This window comes from Sycon ciliatum, chromosome 3 (assembly GCF_964019385.1).
Source record: "Sycon ciliatum chromosome 3, ocSycCili1.1, whole genome shotgun sequence".
Taxonomy (NCBI): domain Eukaryota; kingdom Metazoa; phylum Porifera; class Calcarea; order Leucosolenida; family Sycettidae; genus Sycon; species Sycon ciliatum.
In genome coordinates, this window is record NC_088645.1 from 8,490,631 (window position 1) to 8,509,942 (window position 19,312).

General features: G+C 48.5%; 1 protein-coding gene across 1 annotated transcript; it reads left to right on the forward strand.

The window, feature by feature from the left end:
* Positions 1-1,123: 1,123 nt before the first annotated feature.
* LOC135811339 (uncharacterized) lies at positions 1,124-19,124 on the forward strand. The gene is made up of 22 exons (XM_065324566.1): positions 1,124-1,573; positions 2,094-2,299; positions 3,235-3,319; positions 4,065-4,145; positions 4,986-5,104; positions 6,621-6,650; positions 6,863-6,897; positions 7,311-7,437; positions 8,925-8,982; positions 9,716-9,807; positions 10,541-10,619; positions 10,955-11,025; positions 11,981-12,179; positions 12,520-12,713; positions 13,199-13,255; positions 13,719-13,779; positions 14,476-15,043; positions 15,505-15,548; positions 16,165-16,197; positions 16,719-16,920; positions 17,179-17,275; positions 17,849-19,124. The coding sequence occupies exons 2-22, from the start codon at positions 2,118-2,120 to the stop codon at positions 18,039-18,041; spliced, it is 2,607 nt and encodes an 868-aa protein (XP_065180638.1). The 5' UTR covers positions 1,124-1,573; positions 2,094-2,117; the 3' UTR covers positions 18,042-19,124.
* The last annotated feature ends 188 nt before the right edge of the window (positions 19,125-19,312 follow it).

Sequence of the window (19,312 nt, forward strand, 5' to 3'; positions counted from 1 at the left end):
TAATAGAAATGCAACTAAAACCCAAAACAATTTAAAATCTAAAAAACTCAACGCAATTTCAAAATTTTGAACGACGCTTCACGCAGCTTCATTGCACTTTCATAGTTTGCAGGCAACCTGCATGCACTCAAGAGAGCACTGGACAGGCATTCCTGATGATGGCCGCGAAGACCGAAACGTTGAAACGATACTTCTAATGGATTTGTGTGAAATGCAGTGCTCTCTTGAGTGTAGGCAGGTTGCCTGCAAACTATTCAAACTCAAAGCAAGTGAAAAGAACTCAAAGCAAATGAAAAGAACTCAAAGTGTTAAAGAAAAGAACCCAACCAGCCGTACACGGAGCACACAAGAGGCAAGAGCATAAATAAGCAAACCTCCTCAAAAAAATATCAGTAAAATCCATGAACCGGAAATTCAGACCGGACCTTGGGCCTCCGATCGCCACAGCCAGTGCAGCAGACGAAGCACCAGCCTCAACTACGCCTACGGGACGTCCGAGCAGCTTCCTGCAGCCTCGGAGACACATAATATGAGACCTACATGTACAATAATTATCATGTACAGTGTAAGTAGCGAGAAAGACAACTACCGGTACATGATTGTAGTATTACTTACATCGAACATAGGCCATGACGTGACAATAGTCAATACTGCTCGGACTTCTTTGCTGCCAGAAGACTGATGAATTCAGCGGCCACCCTTGCGTCATCACGTGCATCATAGTGACACGGGTACGGGTACGTAGGCACACGTTTTTGGTAGCCATGACTACTCTGCTCGCGGATGTTTTTAGTCGGCGCGCGGTGTCACGAATGTCGGTTCACAAAAAAGAACAGGACACGCAGATCATGTGGGTGGCCCCTGGCCCCGTGCTACACCGTGGCTCAGGAGTAGAATCTACGAATCATCAGTCAGTGTTGAAATAGATACTGTACTTGTCTTTGCCGACTGCACAGATACCAGTAATAATTGTACTCCTTCAGGCTTCACGGCCCCGGGTGACACTGACAGACTGGCTACATGCAGACACTGTGTCTGTCTTTACTGACGTGACACAGCTAGCTAGCTCTAGGCTAGCTCTCGCGCTCGACAAACACCACACGTTTTTCGAAAGCTGGCGTGCGAGATAAACGCTTTTTGTGGATAGAATCTGATAATTCTCTGTTAGATGACCACACCGTGTTGGCAGCTCACTCAATTGTACTTCTGTGACTATTTCGAGACGCAGCGGTGCAGTGGAGGGTCGCACGCTTTCCTCTCTCTCGTGTGCGTGGTGTATTGTTAGTGGACACCCCATTCAGGCAACTGTCCAGTCGAGGGGCGCAGCTTTTTGACGCTGGCCGTGAGTCTTGGGAAGCGCAAATTTCTGGATTTTGGATGTCTACAATTATTTCAGAATCGTCCGCTCCGCTCGCTAAATGTCCGTATATGCGAGGACCACAATATTCAGGATTTCTCTTGCAGTCGATAGCGTTGCCTGTTATCTACGTTAGCGATCGGTACAACTGGTAACGCTCGGTCGAGCAACACTGGCTGTGTCTTGACTCTTGGCTCAACCAGTACTGCCTGTGAGGTATGGTCGGCTGGCATTTCACTGAGACTACCCCCACCTCTGAACATTACCACAGACACACACGGTGACACACACGCACGCACATGCACACACACATACACACACACACACACACCTTTGGCCTTTTGACGCCCATCGCCGGAGGCGATGATAGCGATGCTACGCAGAAGCCATAGCAGCTTGTGCTGGGATTGCACCATTCAACGGCTTGCAAGGCCGATAAACACACGCACGCGCGCGCGCGCACACACACACACACGCACACTCAAGCTTGCTCAGTGATTGGTGATGGTGTTCTCAGTGTACACCGCTCTGTACGTTGGGCTGTAAGAGTTTGTTGTGCATTTGTGTGTGTGTGTGTGTGTGTGTGTGTGTGTGTGTGTGTGTGTGTGTGTGTGTGTGTGTGTGTGTGTGTGTGTATGTGTGTGTGTGTGCATGTGTGTACATGTGCATGCGTGCATGTGTATGTGTGTGCACGTGCATGCGTATATGTGTTATAATATGTGTTATATGTATGAAGGTATACTGGACCTGAATTTCCACAATGGGAGACTCCAGCCCACTGCCACGACAAGACTCCAACTCATCGTCCAGTCCGGGCACCAGCCGTCGTCCCCGCATCCTAGGCCGTCAGTATCAGCTACTGCAGAGGCTGGGGCAGGGTAGCTTTGGCGTTGCCTATATGGTCAAAGATATCAAGTCGGACAAGAATAGTGACGACAGCCTGTGAGTGTGGTGTTCTATTTCATGTTTTTACTATGAACGCAGCCTTTAATACTGGGAGAAATGTACTGTAAACCGTGAAATTATTGCCATGGTCTAATTTCTACGAAATTCGCGACCGCGTGGAAATCGCGAAATTTAGACAGCGCGAAAAGGAGATCCATGAAAGGTTTAGCAAGAATGCCATTCTGCAATCGCGAAATTAAAACCTCGCAAACCTGTCCGGATTCTGAAAACGCGAATTAAAAACGCCGCGAAAATTTCCCCCTTTACAGTAACTTCTTACTCTTTTCCTTGCTGGCCATGCTTGGCTATACAAACCTTGCAATCGCCATGCAAAGTGGTCATTGGCTACCCCAGCCATGTATTGCTTGGAATAAAACTAAAACTCTGAGAGCAACTCGAATGACCAGAGGTCTCGGCGTTAGCGTTGCAATCTGAGGCATCGTAAATGGGGAAAAGGGGATGGGGTGGTGCAGAAGAAGACAGCAGAACAAACGGAAGAGGGCACCACACTCCGCAGGGGTCAAGTAGTCATGGAGGTTCTGCGATTACATCAGCAGTGGACAGCTTTCCAAAAGTCAGTGCACTAGCTCAAGCAAATTTGCTCACTCACATATACAAAGCGCCAATAGGCGTTATGCTGACTCGCGATGTTTACGTAGCGCCCGTAAGCGATTCCGCTGACTCGCCACCATAACATCATTCACATGACCTCAATAGGACAACGGAGTCCCGGGACCCCGAACAGGTTCACACAACCCACTCTTTGGAATGAGGCACGTTCCTGCATTACCCTAGTCAGCGGGGTGATGTGTTTCTCTGTAATAGAAACATGTTGGTGGCCTCACCTGGTACCCGATAGTGTTAGTGACTGAATGGCTCGAACAAATTATGATCATGACTTCCGTTGTGCCTGCGTCTTCCTTGGCTCGCAGGAAGGTGTTGAAGGAGATCTTCATTGGTGATAAGCTGCCAGATAATGGACTGGATGCCGTGAGAGAGGCCAAACTACTCTCTAAGGTAATGTTCATTTGCGGTGTCTACTGATTCAGCGCACAGCCACAATACATACCATTTCAATGACGCTTTCTCCCCTTCTCTCACATTCCCTCCCTCTTGCTCTCACGGCTTCTCTGTCTGTATGCCTCTCCCTCTACCCCTCTCTATCTCTCTCTCAACCTCTCCCTCCCTCCCCCCCCCCCCTCTCTCTCACCCTCTCTTTCCCTTTGTATCTGTATTTTTTTTTTTGTATTTATATCATTATCTCATGGCACATCATGATGACGGCCAATACAACTGAGACAAGGGTGAAAGCCAACCACAGCAGTAAAACAGATAAAAGAATACAAATAAGAGGCAAAGAAGGCAAAGGAGGAGACAAACCAGCAGGATATACATGAAACCTGTAATTGAGCAGAGAATTTAGCAACAAAATTATCCATCGACGTGCTGGTCTTGGCCTGCGTAGGTAATGTTGCCCAAAACACATAGCCAGCAAAGATCGGGGATCTAGTGAATAGGGTGGAGGCAGCGCGTGGGAGACTGAGATCTGTCTCTCTCACACACACACACACACACACACACACACACACGCACTTACAAGTTGACCTTGAAGATATTAGCCTAGTCTCACGTTGGGGGGTTGGGGGTTCCGAACACCATGAAGATCGGCAGTATTGTGGGCATCAAAAAATGTCTTGCATGGTATGAAACTGCATACGTTATATTGTCCTCCTATCTTTGTATGCATTCCTATGAACTGCAGCTGAGTCATCCCAACATTGTCAAATATCACAGCAGCTTTGTGCAAGGTGAAATGTTCTGCATTGTCACGGAGTATTGCGATGTAAGTAGTACCACCGCCAATTGCGTTTTCACTTTTGGAAGCCTCCGATCACATGTACCTGCAGACACACACCATATATACGCCCGTCGCAAGAGAAGCACGCAAATCTGCAAATGCACTGGATGTGCCCTCCCCCCCCCCCCCCCACACACACGCAAGCACACACACACACAAACACACACACACACACACACACCTTGCCTTGCCTTGCATAATTGCATACAACTGCCAGTCCCTGGCCACGCCGCACCCAAACGGGAAGAGCTTCTGCTGAGCATCACAATTACGGCAACACTTGCTAGGAGACACTCCCCACACTGAACCGTCGGTTCTCCGCGCTCCTCCATCCGGCACCGCACACCCCACCAACCCTAAGCCTATCAAGTGGTCTTCACGTGAGAACAAAAACTCAACAGTACCAACAGATACGAATGTGTCATGTCTTCCAGAGTATAAGCCGCACTTTAAGAACTTGTAATTCACCCAAACAAAGTCAGTGCCGCTTATACTACGATCGTCAAATGAATGGTGATATAATATTATGGGGTAGATGTCTCTACTTCGTGACAAATATCTGGGTGTGGCTTATACTTCAGTGCGGCTTGTACACTTTGCTCTTCATTGAGATATCTACCATTCTCTCTTCTTTCTCATTATTTTCTCACCAGCTCTCCTTCCCTGTAACACAATAACATATTCGCTGCCTTGTCATTGAGCAGTTGTGCTCATTTGGTTTTGCGAATTCGAATAAGATACACGAACAAACAAACTCCGGAAAATACGATAGTGAGTTTTTGCTCAGGTGAATATTTGGTGAATGTGGTATTATTGTCTTTGCAGAATGGAGACCTTAACATGCTGGTCAAGCGTGTGCGCAAGGAAGGCAAGCGCTTCGAAGAGAAGCTCGTTGTCACCTACTTCGTACAGCTGCTAATGGCCATCAAGTACATGCATGACAGGTGAGTGCGTTTGTTTGTTTGTTTATTTTTATTTTACTTCACCAAGTACCGTATTTCCCCGATTGCAAGTCACACTCGATAGTAAGTAGTACTCCCATTCCAGGTCCATGTCATTATCGTTTCGATATATTCACTTCAGTAGTTAGTCATGCTTGATTGTAAGTCGCTCCCCGGCCTTTGTTGGCCCTGAGGTTTAGTGTAAAGATGTTCGACTTATATTCGGGGCAATACGGTACGCAGGCATTCCTGCCTTTTCGTCTATCATTATGGCTAGACTCTCAATAAAAGAGGTAAAGGTGTACTGCGTGTTGGCTGATGAGTGACTGTGTTAGAACTGGCAACGGTGTTTACAGGGGCAACGGTGTTTACAGGGGCAACGGTGTTTACAGGGGCCACAGTGTTTACAGGGGCAACCGTGTTTACAGGGGCAACAGTGTTTACAGGGGCCACAGTGTTTACAGGGGCAACAGTGTTTACAGGGGCAATCGTGTTTACAGGGGCAACAGTGTTTACAGGGGCAACGGTGTTTACAGGGGCAACGGTGTTTACAGGGGCCACAGTGTTTACAGGGGCAACCGTGTTTACAGGGGCAACAGTGTTTACAGGGGCCACAGTGTTTACAGGGGCAACAGTGTTTACAGGGGCAATCGTGTTTACAGGGGCAACAGTGTTTACAGGGGCAACGGTGTTTACAGGGGCAACGGTGTTTACAGGGGCCACAGTGTTTACAGGGGCAACCGTGTTTACAGGGGCAACAGTGTTTACAGGGGCAACCGTGTTTACAGGGGCAACCGTGTTTACAGGGGCAACAGTGTTTACAGGGGCAACGGTGTTTACAGGGGCAACGGTGTTTACTGGGGCCACAGTGTTTACAGGGGCAGCAGTGTTTACAGGGGCAACAGTAGGGAGGTTTAGTCCCACGTAATCCGTGGGTGCTTTATGTGTGTGTACCACGTGATACTCAGTGACCCACGTACAGACGTTTTCTGATTCACGACATACCGTGTATGGAGGCTCTCCCACGTTCCGCCAGAACGTGGATGAAAATCAGAATTGAGTGCATTGTGCAAGCTGTGAGGGTGCTCAGCTGAAGAAGTTTCCGAAGTACGAAATCAAAATACTGGATGAGCTTCTTAGGCCCGGGTAGCTTCGTCTTTGACCAGGTTTGGGCCTTTCGCTTCATGCTTTTGTTTGTTCCGTGTGACTAAACACAACATTGCAACGTGGGTGCCCTTCATCCACTTTACGCGGATCACCCACGTACGCGTTTCCGTTACGTGGGAACTAAACCTCCCTAATGATGTCATACACTTACTTGTGTACTAAAGTCTGGATATGTGCGCTGTACAATCATTCTGGTTTTTCATTATTCTAGCATGTATGCTTGCGCATGCGCTTTCACTTGTGATTCCATGCGAAGAGTAGTATGGTCGTCTTGCTTGCTCACTCGGCATTTTGTGTGTATGTGTGTATGTATTTGTGTGTGCATGTGCATGTATGTGTTCATCGTCTGCAGGAAACTACTACACCGAGACATCAAGGCGAGGTCAGTTGCACACACACTTTCCCCTTTCACTGTCTTTGGGAGCCAGTTCCTAAATCCTTCTGGGGCATTCTGACTCTAGTAACAATCCATTCGAGGAGAACAACGATGAGCCGTGTGTGTTCATCAAGAATCCAGACAGTATGAATTGTCGGTGTACTGCCTACTAAATGTGCTGTTTGCTTTCCCTGCTGCTGTTCTTGCTTTTTCCGTAGTAACATCTTTCTGCGAAACAACGTGATCAAGCTAGGTGAGAGCATGGGGGAGCCGTTTACAATTATGCCGGTTGGGATCTTTTTGAAACTGTTGTTTCCTTACCTGTAAACTCACGACGGCCGCTAACACCCGGTAAACCCGTACCTGTTCTTTGTCGTAAATGCAGTTATGTGTATGCATCTCTCTATAAGATGTTGGCTGTGTGGTTGGAGTGACCATTATGGCACGTATTAGCTATCCTTGAGGGCTGACTGCATTCCCGTACTGGGATGGATTTAGCTATAGTGTGATAGTCTCTTTGTATTCATATGTACTTCAAGTAACTATGTACTCTTGTTAGGGGGTTCAGGGAGCCTGTTAATATCCATGTGTGTGGCATGGAAACGCGCGCGCGCGTGTGTGCGTGTGTGTCTGTGTACTTCTGTGTGCTCGTGTGTCCTTGATCAGGCGATTTCGGCATCACACGTCTTCTGGAGCGCACCACGGACATGGCATCGACATTCACCGGCACACCTAACTACATGAGTCCAGAAGTGGTGCAACACCAGGGATATAACTCGAAGTCTGATATCTGGTAGGTCATGCTTTCATCAATAGACACATGGCATGTTGTGCATCTACCGACCTGGCCAGAGAAATCCAACTTCATGAACATAATGGCGCCGAGGGCTATGCGGTCCTAGCACCACACACACAACAAGCTGCTCACTTGAGCGCGCCGCTGCTTTATTCACAAGGTCGGATTTCTCTGCTCAGAACCTTAGCTAAGGCGGGATTCGTTTTAACCAGCACAAGCGCTGCTGGCTAGTGTTCCACTGTCTGCACACATCACTGGGCACTGCACTGTAGTTGAGCTGGGTGCTGCCTTGTTTTCTTACACTGGAAGATGCCCGGCCGGGTCTTTTGGAGCTGCTGCAGCATAACGGTCATAATCTAAAAACAGAACCTCGGCTATTGTGTGAGCAATCGTCGAGGTGGAGATAGAAAACGTGAAAATGGCAATGAATAAAACAAATTGTGCAGTCATAACAATGTACTCGGATGGAGAGCCAAGGATTAATTTATACAAAGAGCGTAACTTGTAGTTCCTTGGTCCTTTCTCTTCATAACAATGTAAAAATATAAACAGTTATGTACCTCTTGAAGTAGTCTCCAAAACACCATTTCTTGTGGTGCGTGTGTTTGACTAGGCATTGTGAGAGGGAGAAGGTAGGAGGTTAGAAATTGCGATCATGATCAGTCCGCTCATTTACACTAGCTTCGACCGATGGAACACCTTTCCTTGTACCCAATAACGGAGCAGGTCCAGAACCAGACAAGGAGACAGCCAGTGGTCCTCGAAAGGACATCCCGTGCTAGAGCCATGATCGTGATTGCCCGTTCCTTTGAATTTCCTTTGAATTTCCTTTGGATTTCCTTTGAATTTCCTTTAAATTTCCTTTGAATTTCCTTTGAATTTCCCTCGGATTTCCTTTGAATTTCCTTTGGATTTCCTTTGAATTTCCTTTGGATTTCCTTTGGATTTCACTTTGACCATAAAATAAAATAAAAAAGTAAATTATCGTGTCCGTTCCCGAAGGGAACTCACGACGGCCGCTAACACCCGATAAACCCTTTGACCATAGAATATGTATTAATGCGATGACTAGTATTAGTGAGGCAGACCTTGTGATAAACAACTAAGGGTATAGTGAATATACATGACCGAAAAATATCATCAAGGAATGCAGAACGGTCTTGCAGAATGATCTTGGACGTTGTCTGCCCTTGACTATCGCGGCTCGTTCTGTGCTGGGTGCTCTAGTCTACCTCTGTAAACCTATGCATCGGTAATAGTCAATCTGCGGACAGAACTGTTTCGTCCTTTGTGGACTCATCAGCGCAGCACAGAGAAAATGAGGCCAACCCTGATAGATAGCAATGAAAAATAAATTCTCCAACGCCAGATTTAAACCCGGCCCAAACGTACCTTGCCAATGGGAAATAGTCGAATGGACAAAGGTAGTGATCCTACAGTGTATGTGTCTATGTTTGTTCTACTATTGATTTGTGTGTGTACAGGTCAGTGGGATGTGTTCTGTATGAGATGTGCGCACTGAGTGTGACCTTCCAGGCCGGGGTAAGCTGCAGTGCACACGTGCAACACCTCGTCATCTTACCATTCCCCTTGTCCCTCTCTCTCTCTCACTTACACCCTCTCTTTCTCGCTGTCAGTTAGTCTGTCTCTCTCACTTTGTCTGTATGTCTCTCTGTCTGTTTCTCTATCTGTGCATGTGTGTGCGTGTGTGTATGTGTGTGTGTGTGTGTGTGGCTTTTCCACCAAAAAGTAGGGATTCACTGGCCAGAAAAGCCACTTCATAGCTGTGTGGTGTAGACCAGGCTGAATAGTGGCGGTCAATTCTTCAGCCTTGCAAGTTGTTGAATGGTGCAATCCCAGCACAAGCTGCTATGGCTTCTGCTGTAGCATCGCTATAATCGCCTTCGGCGATGTGCGTCCAATGGTCCAATGGTGTGTGTGTGTGTGTGTGTGTGTGTGTGTGTGTGTGTGTGTGTGTGTGTGTGTGTGTGTGTGTGTGTGTGTGTCTCTCTCTCTCCATCTCCCCCGTTTCCAGATCACCTTTTTACACCCCTCTGCTCTCTGTTTCCTCGTGGTTTTATAGTAGTTATTTTGTAATGCATAACAGATCCTGCACGTCATGGCTGCTCAATGCCGTGGTCTTTGGATGTGTAAAGAGATGGAATCTTTGCTGTCGCTTTTCTCTACATCTATCTCTCTCTCTCTCTGCCTCTCTGTGTCTCTCTCTCTCTCTCTCTCTCCCCCCCCCCCTCTCTGCCGCCATTTCACCACGCAGAATCTCCTAGCGTTGATGAAGAAGATAGTGTATGAGGATGCACCTACACTGCCTCGTACCTACAGTCCCGATCTCTGTGACATCTTCAACATGTAAGTTTTCTTTTTGCTCCATACATTGTATGTGTGATTGGCACTGATTGCAGAGCTATCTCAACACCCTCACTAATGAGTACAATAATAATACTAAATGCTCATTATTATGCTCGCAAGGTTGCAGGGGGTGCTAGACAAAAGGTCTGAAAAAGGGTTGGTTGTAACAATAGGACTTCGACCGGGTTTTTTTGATCTAGGAACTGGCTGGGCATCTTGGTACATGTACTTCGAAGTATGTGTAGGGGCAGGGGCAGGGGGGGGGGAAGGGGGGTGGTAGGAGTTGTACTATGTTCCTCTCTTCTCTGTTGTATGTGTGAAGAGGTTCTGCCTGGTAGCACTCAGACTGGTATGAACAGAGGTGTTCCCTGCGTACTTGTTCTTACAACAATTATCAATCAAATAGATCAATCTTTTGCCCATTTCCGATTAGGCCACACACAGTAACTGTTTTAGTTTGGGAAACGTGGAAACTATCAACCGACATCATGGCACTGTACATTGAAAAGTGGCATGGCATGCCGCTTTTCAATGTACAGTGTACTACCACATTCACTCTCTGATGAGCCCAAGGGTACAAATTATTTAGGGGTACACTGTATGAATCACACCGCAGCGTCTTAGACCATGGTTACGGTCTGATAAATAAGGGTGATATTTATCCGTATGCATGAGAGTGATGACTGGTATTCTTCTGTCCTATGTGTATTCCCATGCTCTCTGCCTGTGACAGGATGATGGAGAAAGACACGGCGAAGCGAGCGTCTGCGTTGACTCTTCTGCGCCATCGCTACATCGTCAAGCATGTCTCGGTAAGCGATAACACACACTTCTCACTCAGTTCAGGGCCCCACAGTAAAAATACCCCTCTCCAAAACAGGAAGAAGAAAAATTCAGCTGTGCACCTTCAAGGCTACTGTGACAGGTCCTATATCCTGTAGAATAAATCTTAATTTAATAGTAAGAATTGGTCTGGGTGAGCGGTTATGAGAGGTGTGTGTGTGTCAGTGTGTGCAGGCATACGCGTGTGTGGGAATGTGTGTGGGTGTGTGTGTGTGTGTGTGTGTGTGTACATGTGTGTATGCCTGTATGCTCTTCTAACATGGCAGTAAAACATTCACTGCTCTACTTTGCTGTTTGTGCTCAGAACTTGAAGGAGCAGATCCTAGACCAACAAACTGCGGCCGAGAAGGACACGTCCGAAATAGTACAAGCACTGTGAGTGGTCTGATATGCAACACTTTCTCCAGCAGCCCCTCTCTACAACGCAACACCTGTGTGTAGCAATAACCACCTATAGAGAGTGACCACCTATGGGGAATGACCACCTATAGGGAATGACCACCTATGGAGAATGACCACCTATGGGGGGCTTCGTGAGCTGGCGGTGGTGGAGGGTCGGGTTCCCCTGCTGTGATTGGTGCTGCACCGAGCTTGTTTTGTGTGAAAGTATAACTTTTATTATTATTCTTATATCTGTACTTCAAGTATTACAAAATAATTGAGAGGCTTTGAATCGTTTTTATCAAAATCTAAATATTTGCCGGGTTGGAAGGTGGGACCTATGGGGAATGATCACCTATGGGGAATGACCACCTATGGGGAATGACCACCTATGGAGAATGACCACCTTTGGGGAATGACCACCTATGGAGAATGATCACCTATGGGGAATGACCACCTATGAGAGGTAACAACCTATGGGGAATGACCACCCATGGGGAATGATCACCTATGGGGAATGACCACCTATTGGGAATGACCACCTATGGGGAATGACCACATGTGGGGAATGACCACCTATGGAGAATGACCACCTATGGAGAATGACCACCTAAGGAGAATGGCCATCTATGGGGAATGACCACATAATAATTATGGGGAATGCCCACCTATGGGGAATGACCACGTATGGAGATTGAGCACCTATGGGGAATGACCACCTAGAGAGAATGAACGTCTATGGGAAATGATCACTTACGGGGAATGACCACCTGGGTGGGAATGACCACTTATGGGAAATAACCACCTATGGACATTAACCCTTACGTTGTATGCGTATGTGCATGTATTTGTGTATTTGTGTGTTCGTGTGTGTGGGTGTGGGTGCGTGCTTACGTGCGTGCGTATATGTTTGTGTGCGTGCATATCTATAACAATGCTTCCCCTGCAGCTCCGGATACTCGCACAGCCGCAAGCAGAGGCGCCAGGAAGTGGAGTCCAAAGCGGAGGCCACACACGACGACCCAGTGGGAGATTCCGCTGGAGACAGGGAGCGCTCCGCAATATCGCCACCCTCTGCTGTGGCGGCTGCAAGCAATGGCTCGCCGACAACAAAGGGAAAGAAACGAGCACCAGTATCAGCTGGGAAGGTAGGGTTTAGGGAATATGAGCAAGTTTTAGCTTGTTTCTCGCCGATGACAAATGCATCTGGAAGATTGAAAGTATTGCCATTGTTGTGTAACCAGCATTGGATGCCGTTTGGCTTGGTTTGAAACACAACGGTTCATTTGGACTTCAGACTGGTGAAATCAAACTCTGTGCGTGTGTGTGTGTGTGTCGTGTGTGTGCGTGCATGTGTGTGTGTGTGTGTGCGTGCATGTGTGTGTCTGTGTGTGTCTGTGTGTGCCATTGTGTGTGCCATTGTGTGCATGCATGCTTGCTCGTGTGTACACGTGTATGCGGCGGTGATTCTAAACATGAATTCCTCAGACTGCATCCAGCAGCGGTAAGGCAAAGACACCAGGATCTGCAAAGAGCAAACCTCTCCAGAAGGATGATGTGTCTCGCTCACCAAGGAGCAGTGCAAAAGCGGCGGCATCCCCAGCAAAACCAAGCAGTGGCGCTAACAAGACGCCTAAGAAGAAGAAAGTTGAAAAGCTCCCTGCCAAGGTTATGACCCCCAGGTGTGTAATGTGGCTGTACGTGTGTATGTGTGTACGTGTATGTGTGTGTGTGTGTGTGTGTGTGTGTGTGTGTGTGTGTGTGTGTGTGTGCGTGCACGGGCGTGTGTGTGTGTGTGTGCGTACGTGCGTGTGTGTGTGTGCGTGTGTGTGTGTGTGTGTGTGTGTGCGTGTGCGTGTGTGTGTGCATATTACAGGCTAAATTCTGATGGCCAGCATTGCAAAGTGGCGCAGAGTGCGACTAGAGCTTTAAAAACAGTTCCTTTATCTCTCTGGGCCCACTATCTTCTTCACCCTTTCCTACAGGCTAAAATGGTCTTCTACGTGTGCTGTCCGGTACAGAAGAACAAACAGGCTAGACTTATACATGTGTCCTACTGTCTGTCTGTCGGTCTGTTTGTGTCTCTTGTATCGGTATGTACATGCATGTGTTTTGCTTCTCTCACCGACTGTTTGTATGCGTGTGTGTGTGTTCGTGCGGTGTCCAGGGAGCAACTGCAGCAGAGGAAACGCCTCAAAGCCGACCAGGAAGCCGGCAGACTGAAGTAAGTTGTGTAGCTGCTGCTCATTTCTCATTCTCCTCACACCACTCTGTTATGTCTATAGTTTCTGGCTTGCGTGCTCATATCTTCTCACCCCCCCCCCCACACACACACACACATACATACACACATGCGCGCACATCGGCAGGCTACCAGCACTTCAAATTGCCAGTTAGTTTGAATGCATTGTAGTAATTTGTTGGCATTTTCTGGTCTCCAGCTTATTCAGATCCGCATATATCCCGTTGACGGATATATATCTTCCAGCCTTTTCATCATTCAAAAAGCTCTAAGCACATGTACAAAAGGCCCTGCTGACCATCTGTGTGTGTGTGTGTGTGTGTGTGTGTGTGTGTGTGTGTGCGTTCGTGCGTGCGTGCGTGCATGTGTGTATGTGCATGCATGCGCGTGTGTGTGCTGTGACTACTATGTGACAACTATCCATGGATGGCGGTGTACATGACAGGGTAGAGGGTAGAAAGTACTACACTGAGCAGAAGAGGACTTACGCCGAGAACCGAAGACAGGTGAGATGAAGATCATAGTACAGTCACGCGGCATACTATAGACTGCCTGATGTTCATGACGTACTACTTGAAGTAATATTAGAATGTTGCATAATGCAAACATTAATCACGTTAACATGATAGTATTGCTGCATGTACACTGTAGTCGAAGCACGACATCCACTCAAATTGCCACAGGGGTATCCACCGCTCAGCTTGCGCTTGCCATGCTTCTACATGTACAGCTGCAGCTCATCGATCCTCTTCGGTTTTCCGCACCTTTTTGCTCTAATTCCGTAGTGCGGACGAAGGAGTGATTTGCCGTGCAAATACGGAAAAAATATGGAAGGTCGTCAGCACTGCAATCTCTATCTACCCTAGGGCCGCCGGAACCGGTCCGGTTGGTCAGGTTATCACTAGAACAACATTTTACCCACCAAGACATGTTTACTACCATGGAGGTCATGTGTACCCGCCATAACATACATAAAGTATGAAAGGCACTGAAACTACCGGACCAATCAAAAACTGCTTCCGACGGTCCTGTAGCTATTGTTTGTTTCTGAGTAACGGCGGAAAAGGACTTGGTTACGTCATGGCTGTGTGATCATTGTATTACTGGCTATGTCAACTGGTCATAGAGCACTCTATGCAGACTGAGGACCTTAGACAACTGGCTAGCTATTGTTTCTGTTGCTGTCGTGTGTCGTTTTCTAGAACAATGTCAAGCGGCCACCGCCCTGGGTTGCCGAGAATCCAGATATCTGCGAGAGCGGCACCCTCTTCTCGATCACTCACCCAGCTCCCGACGACGACGATGATGACAGTGATGCAATGTGTCCAGTCTCTCCACCACAATCACCCAGGAACCGCCATCATCCGAATGCCCCGGCGGGCAAGAAAGCTCTCTCGGCATCCGGCAACAGCAGCAGCGGCGAGCGTCAGTTTCTCAGTCAGCATGACTATGATGAAATGCCCGTCGGAGGTTCGCCGTCCCCTAGACCCTCGCAATCACGAACTCCCGACCGGGCGCAGGACCCATCCGTGAAGAAATCCCTCTTCCAGGACTCGTCCAAACCGGCTGCGCATGCTGAGAGTTCCAAGCTCCGATTCGACGGCAAAGGCGGGCAAGATCCGGGCGACATCACCTTCTCAGATTTGACCCTCGATGATGTCACCGTTGAGGGGATTTCCTCTGCCGGCATGCAGTTAGCGCAGGCAGTGTCGAGTCCGAGGGGAAGAGGTGGAGCATCGCCGCACTATGTTGATCCGACCAGCACCCATTGTGAGTTAGGGATGCAAACATGTGTATTTCGGGTGGGGGGGGGGGGTAGTCATGGTGAGTGTGGGGCAGGGTGGGGGAGAAGTGTCAGCGCACTATGTTGATCCAGCCAATACTCATTGTAAGTGAGGTATGTAGAAATGTGTGTTTTGGGCGGGTGGGGGTGGGTAATGGTGGTGGGCGGGTGGGGCAGGGACGGGGGGGGGGGGGGTTAATGGTGGTGGGCGGGTGGGGCAGGGGCGGGGGGGGGGGGGGGAGCAGGAGAGAAATGTGAGTGCACTATGTTGATCTAGCCAACACTCATTGTGTGCAAGGGATGTTCATGACACATGGGCTTGTGCTGGTGGAGAGCGTACCCATGCTTGATTGATACCACCATCCCCCCCCCCCCCCCACACACACACACACATTGCCGCAGATCCTGCATGTCTGCTTGTGTTCCTCTCGCTGGTGGTTGTGTGTAGATATACCGGAAGATCCAGACGAGGCTGATGAGCTGTACACACGGGTGAGTAAGCATACTACTACCTTGGGCAACGGCGGATACTGCTTCTCATCACGGCTGTGTTTAAAATTCTAACACTAGAGACCATTAACCCCTTAAAAGTCCAAGAAACTCTAACATTAGAGACGCGTTTAAGCATTAAAACACTCAGAAACCCATAGAAAATCTAACTCTAGAGATGCTTAACCCTCAGTGTGAGATGAGCGTGGTCTGAAGGCTTGCTGGTTGTCTGGGTTTGAGGGCTTCTTGTGCTTGTTTTGTCGTGGACGCGGAGTGCAACAGATCTCTGTTGAAGGAGATTGCTTGTTTCATAGCACAGGCACAGGCACGTGCATCATGGCACGCTACACTACTGTCGTCACGGTAGTGGTGGCGTAGTTCCTCACTGCGCCTCTGCTTTTGCCGGATTTCTGAAAGCCCGGTTTGGGTCAAATTCAGGCCCAAACCTCCACTTGGAGTTCGAAATATTTGGGCCGCTTGGAGCCTACTTCTCTCCATGGTGAACAGTGTTATGCCTCTCCTAGTTTTGTATAATCTGCCGGACCAAATTTCAAACTCCTTATCGTGTTTGACCCCTGATGACTGTGTGTGTACCCGGCTCTTCTCTTCTTTCCTACAGGAAGCTGATTTCGAGTCTGATTCGGATGGCGAGGTATGAAATAGGCTTCTCGTACCGAATACATTAGGAAGTGTAATTGCATCAAATTGGTAATTGCTGTTGCAAATACCTCAGAGTACCGGTGACCTCCATAATCGAAATGGCATTCCTTAGTCCTTAGAGAGTCTTAGTGCAAGCGGACACCATGATACTGGTGGAGGTGACGGGTGTGGCATGCACTACTGCTGCTGCTCCGGTTGCTGCTGTTGCTACTGCTGCTCCGGTTATGTACTACAGTATACTGCAATGAAATCTTCTAAGGATGGTTGCAGCCGGTTCTGTGCTCAGCACTGCTGGTCCAGGGGCGTCAGAACAGGTGTGACAGGAGTCGCACCAATAATTCAATCTTGTGATTTTGGGAGCAATACAATGCGGGCTATTTGGACCTAAATTTCCAAACAATTTCACAGGGGAGCCGAGAGCCCCGCCTCTTCATGGCCGCACCGAAGTGTGGAATATGAGTACCTTCCGACGCCTGTGTGTTCTTTGCTCTGCCGTATTGTTCTTTGGTATAGATTTCAGGCAAGCCCATCATGGCTGCGGCGGGTTCCGACGCGGACAGCATTGAAGACGAAATCACTGGCGGTAATGGCCGCGTCGGTGGTGGTGGTGGCGGTGGCAGTGATGGCGAGGAAGAAGAGGACGATGGGCGTGACGACATGGCTGCATTGGTCGATTACATGAACAACGCCCTTGAGCTAACCATGCATGCTGATGGTAAGTAACAATGTACCTTGACCAGCTCAGACCCTTGTGGTGTCTTGTCACAGAGGTCACTAAGCACACGGTTACTCTTGTGTACTTCGGATAGGTTTGTATTTGTTACGATATGTTTGCCTATGGATGTTGGTTAATTTATGTACCTGTATGTTTTTTTATGTGTGCGTGCGTGTGTGTGTGTGTGTACATACGTATGTGTGCGTATGTATATGTGTACATGTACACACATGCACGCACGCACGGACACACACACAGATGAACTGCAGAGTATGTCGGCATCGCAGCGTACGTTTCACGACCTGGATTCGTTGTCCATTTCCGACCCACAGCAGAAGATTCAGCAGCTGAGAGCGTAAGCCATCCGCCATGTTTAGTTTGAAGTACCGCATTTCCCCGATTATCAGTCACACTCGATTATAAATCGAACTTTCAGGTTTGAACCATGTTGTTTCAATATAGTCATGTGGGTAGGATGTCACACTCGATTGTAGGTCTCACCCCTTTCTTTGCCCTTTTAGTTTAGTGTAAAAAGGTGTGACTTACATGTATATTTGGGGAAATACAGCACTACCTACCCTTTTTAGTATGTGGTCATGGGCGGGCGCATGCCAGTATGTGCGTTCGAATTCCTGTAGCGTCCACAGCAGCGTGCCGTACATCTGGCCCATAGAAAGGAGATAGCGCACGTAATGCACGTGTGGGGACGTATTTGACTATTCTTGGCTTGGACACGTATGCACATATGGATGTGCGCATGCACATTGATGCATCCGTGTGCCCACGTCTGTGTGTCCCGCGCACATGTGTGTGTGTTTGTGTGTGTGCGTGTGTGTGTGTGTGTGTGTGTGTGTGTGTGTGTGTGCATGTGTGTGTATGTGCGTTTCTGTGTGTGCATGTATGCTCATGATTTCGTGTACATGTGCAGTGATTGCATTCAGGTGCTGGGCGAGGAGGACTTCGTCAAGGTCTACAAATTCCTACAGTCGGCTCACTTCGGTCCAGTGCCACTCGGCGAGGCAGAGCTGAGAGCTGGCCTGGCGAAGCTGGTGTCGTCCGTCCGTGACTGCTTCCGTGTTGAGCAGCTGATTTTCCTGGAACACGACACAACAATGAAATGAAGCTGCTGCCTGCCACGACGTGACTGACCAGCAAGATGAAATCCAGTCTCATTCTGGTCTGAGCAGCAGGTGGTGTTGTGTGGTTCATGTTAGTGGTGATCATGGATGACGAGGTTTAGTTCTTCTATCCGCGTTGTCATCCCGTGGAAGAGTGTCGCTATACACCGATGTGTTGAAGTTGTCTGTTCATCTCGCCCGCCTGCATGTGACTCGAGGCACATGCATAACCGAGCTACTGGATACATGTGACTCCAATGCAGACATGGGCGAGCAACTGGGTGCATGTGACGCCAAGTGCAGGCATAGATGATTGACTGGATGCCTGTGGCTCGAGGCACAGACTGGACGCATGGACATGCACGACCGCGATTGAGCCGCACTACTCAGTACTCTGCATGCAGACAGACTACACGGTGCTGACATCCGTAGAATCTGCATGTGCAGTATGGATTGCCGCTTGCATGCCTTGTCCGGCTATACCACTGCTGTGTGTAAGGCGCCAATCTGCCGCTACATGCATGGGGCGTCGGCCACGCTACGGTAACTACGGCATTGACCGTACCACCATTTGCCCCAGTTACCCCCGCGAATCGATAGAAATATAATGCCCTGATTTGGGCTCTAAATTTTCAAAAATTTTAGCAGAGCCCCCACCCCTCCACCTGGAGTAAACCTTAGATTGTTGACCGTACCACTCGAAAGTACATTCCGTTGCCCCTGGGTCGGGTACACAGCTCTGACTGCGGGGTTAGGACAGTGCTACGCAACTCCAACTGCGCACACCGCACTATTAGCGTAATCAAGAGTAGTAACTGTTGTAAGCTCCGAAGAGTGTGCAACTCCTGATACCCTTTCTATGGGGTTCGCCGACGGCGAATTCTCACATCACGTGGTACATGTATAGTATTGCCATTGTACATTTCCAGCCAGTTTTAGCGAGCAGTGAAGTAATAAAATTAGCACTTCCTGCACAGTAATGATAACAACAGCTAGCTGGCAGCAGCCCCAATATTTTTTTACAGTGCTTGATTTGCACCCGATTTACCTTCATTCTGACACCTTTCTAGAAGTATTTGAAGTATACCGATGCATCACCTGTTTCCTGGGACAAATTTCCTGCATGGCCCGGGCACCGGCGATGCCATCAGATCTGAGTCCTCACTCATGCACCCCTTGCCCAGTCAACATAGCCACGGAAACTGCTAGAAGGATCTCGAATGTTTCAGCCCTACACTGGCCATTGTCGGTAAACAGTCTGAACAAGCGACCAA

Excerpts from the sequence above, each read along its gene's own strand:
- LOC135811339 (XM_065324566.1), top strand. The coding sequence starts at position 2,118 with ATGGGAGACTCCAGCCCACTGCCACGACAAGACTCCAACTCATCGTCC. Across the intron at positions 2,300-3,234 it reads AAGAATAGTGACGACAGCCT|GAAGGTGTTGAAGGAGATCT; the intron begins GTGAGTGTGGTG and ends CTTGGCTCGCAG. Across the intron at positions 16,198-16,718 it reads AGTCTGATTCGGATGGCGAG|ATTTCAGGCAAGCCCATCAT; the intron begins GTATGAAATAGG and ends TCTTTGGTATAG.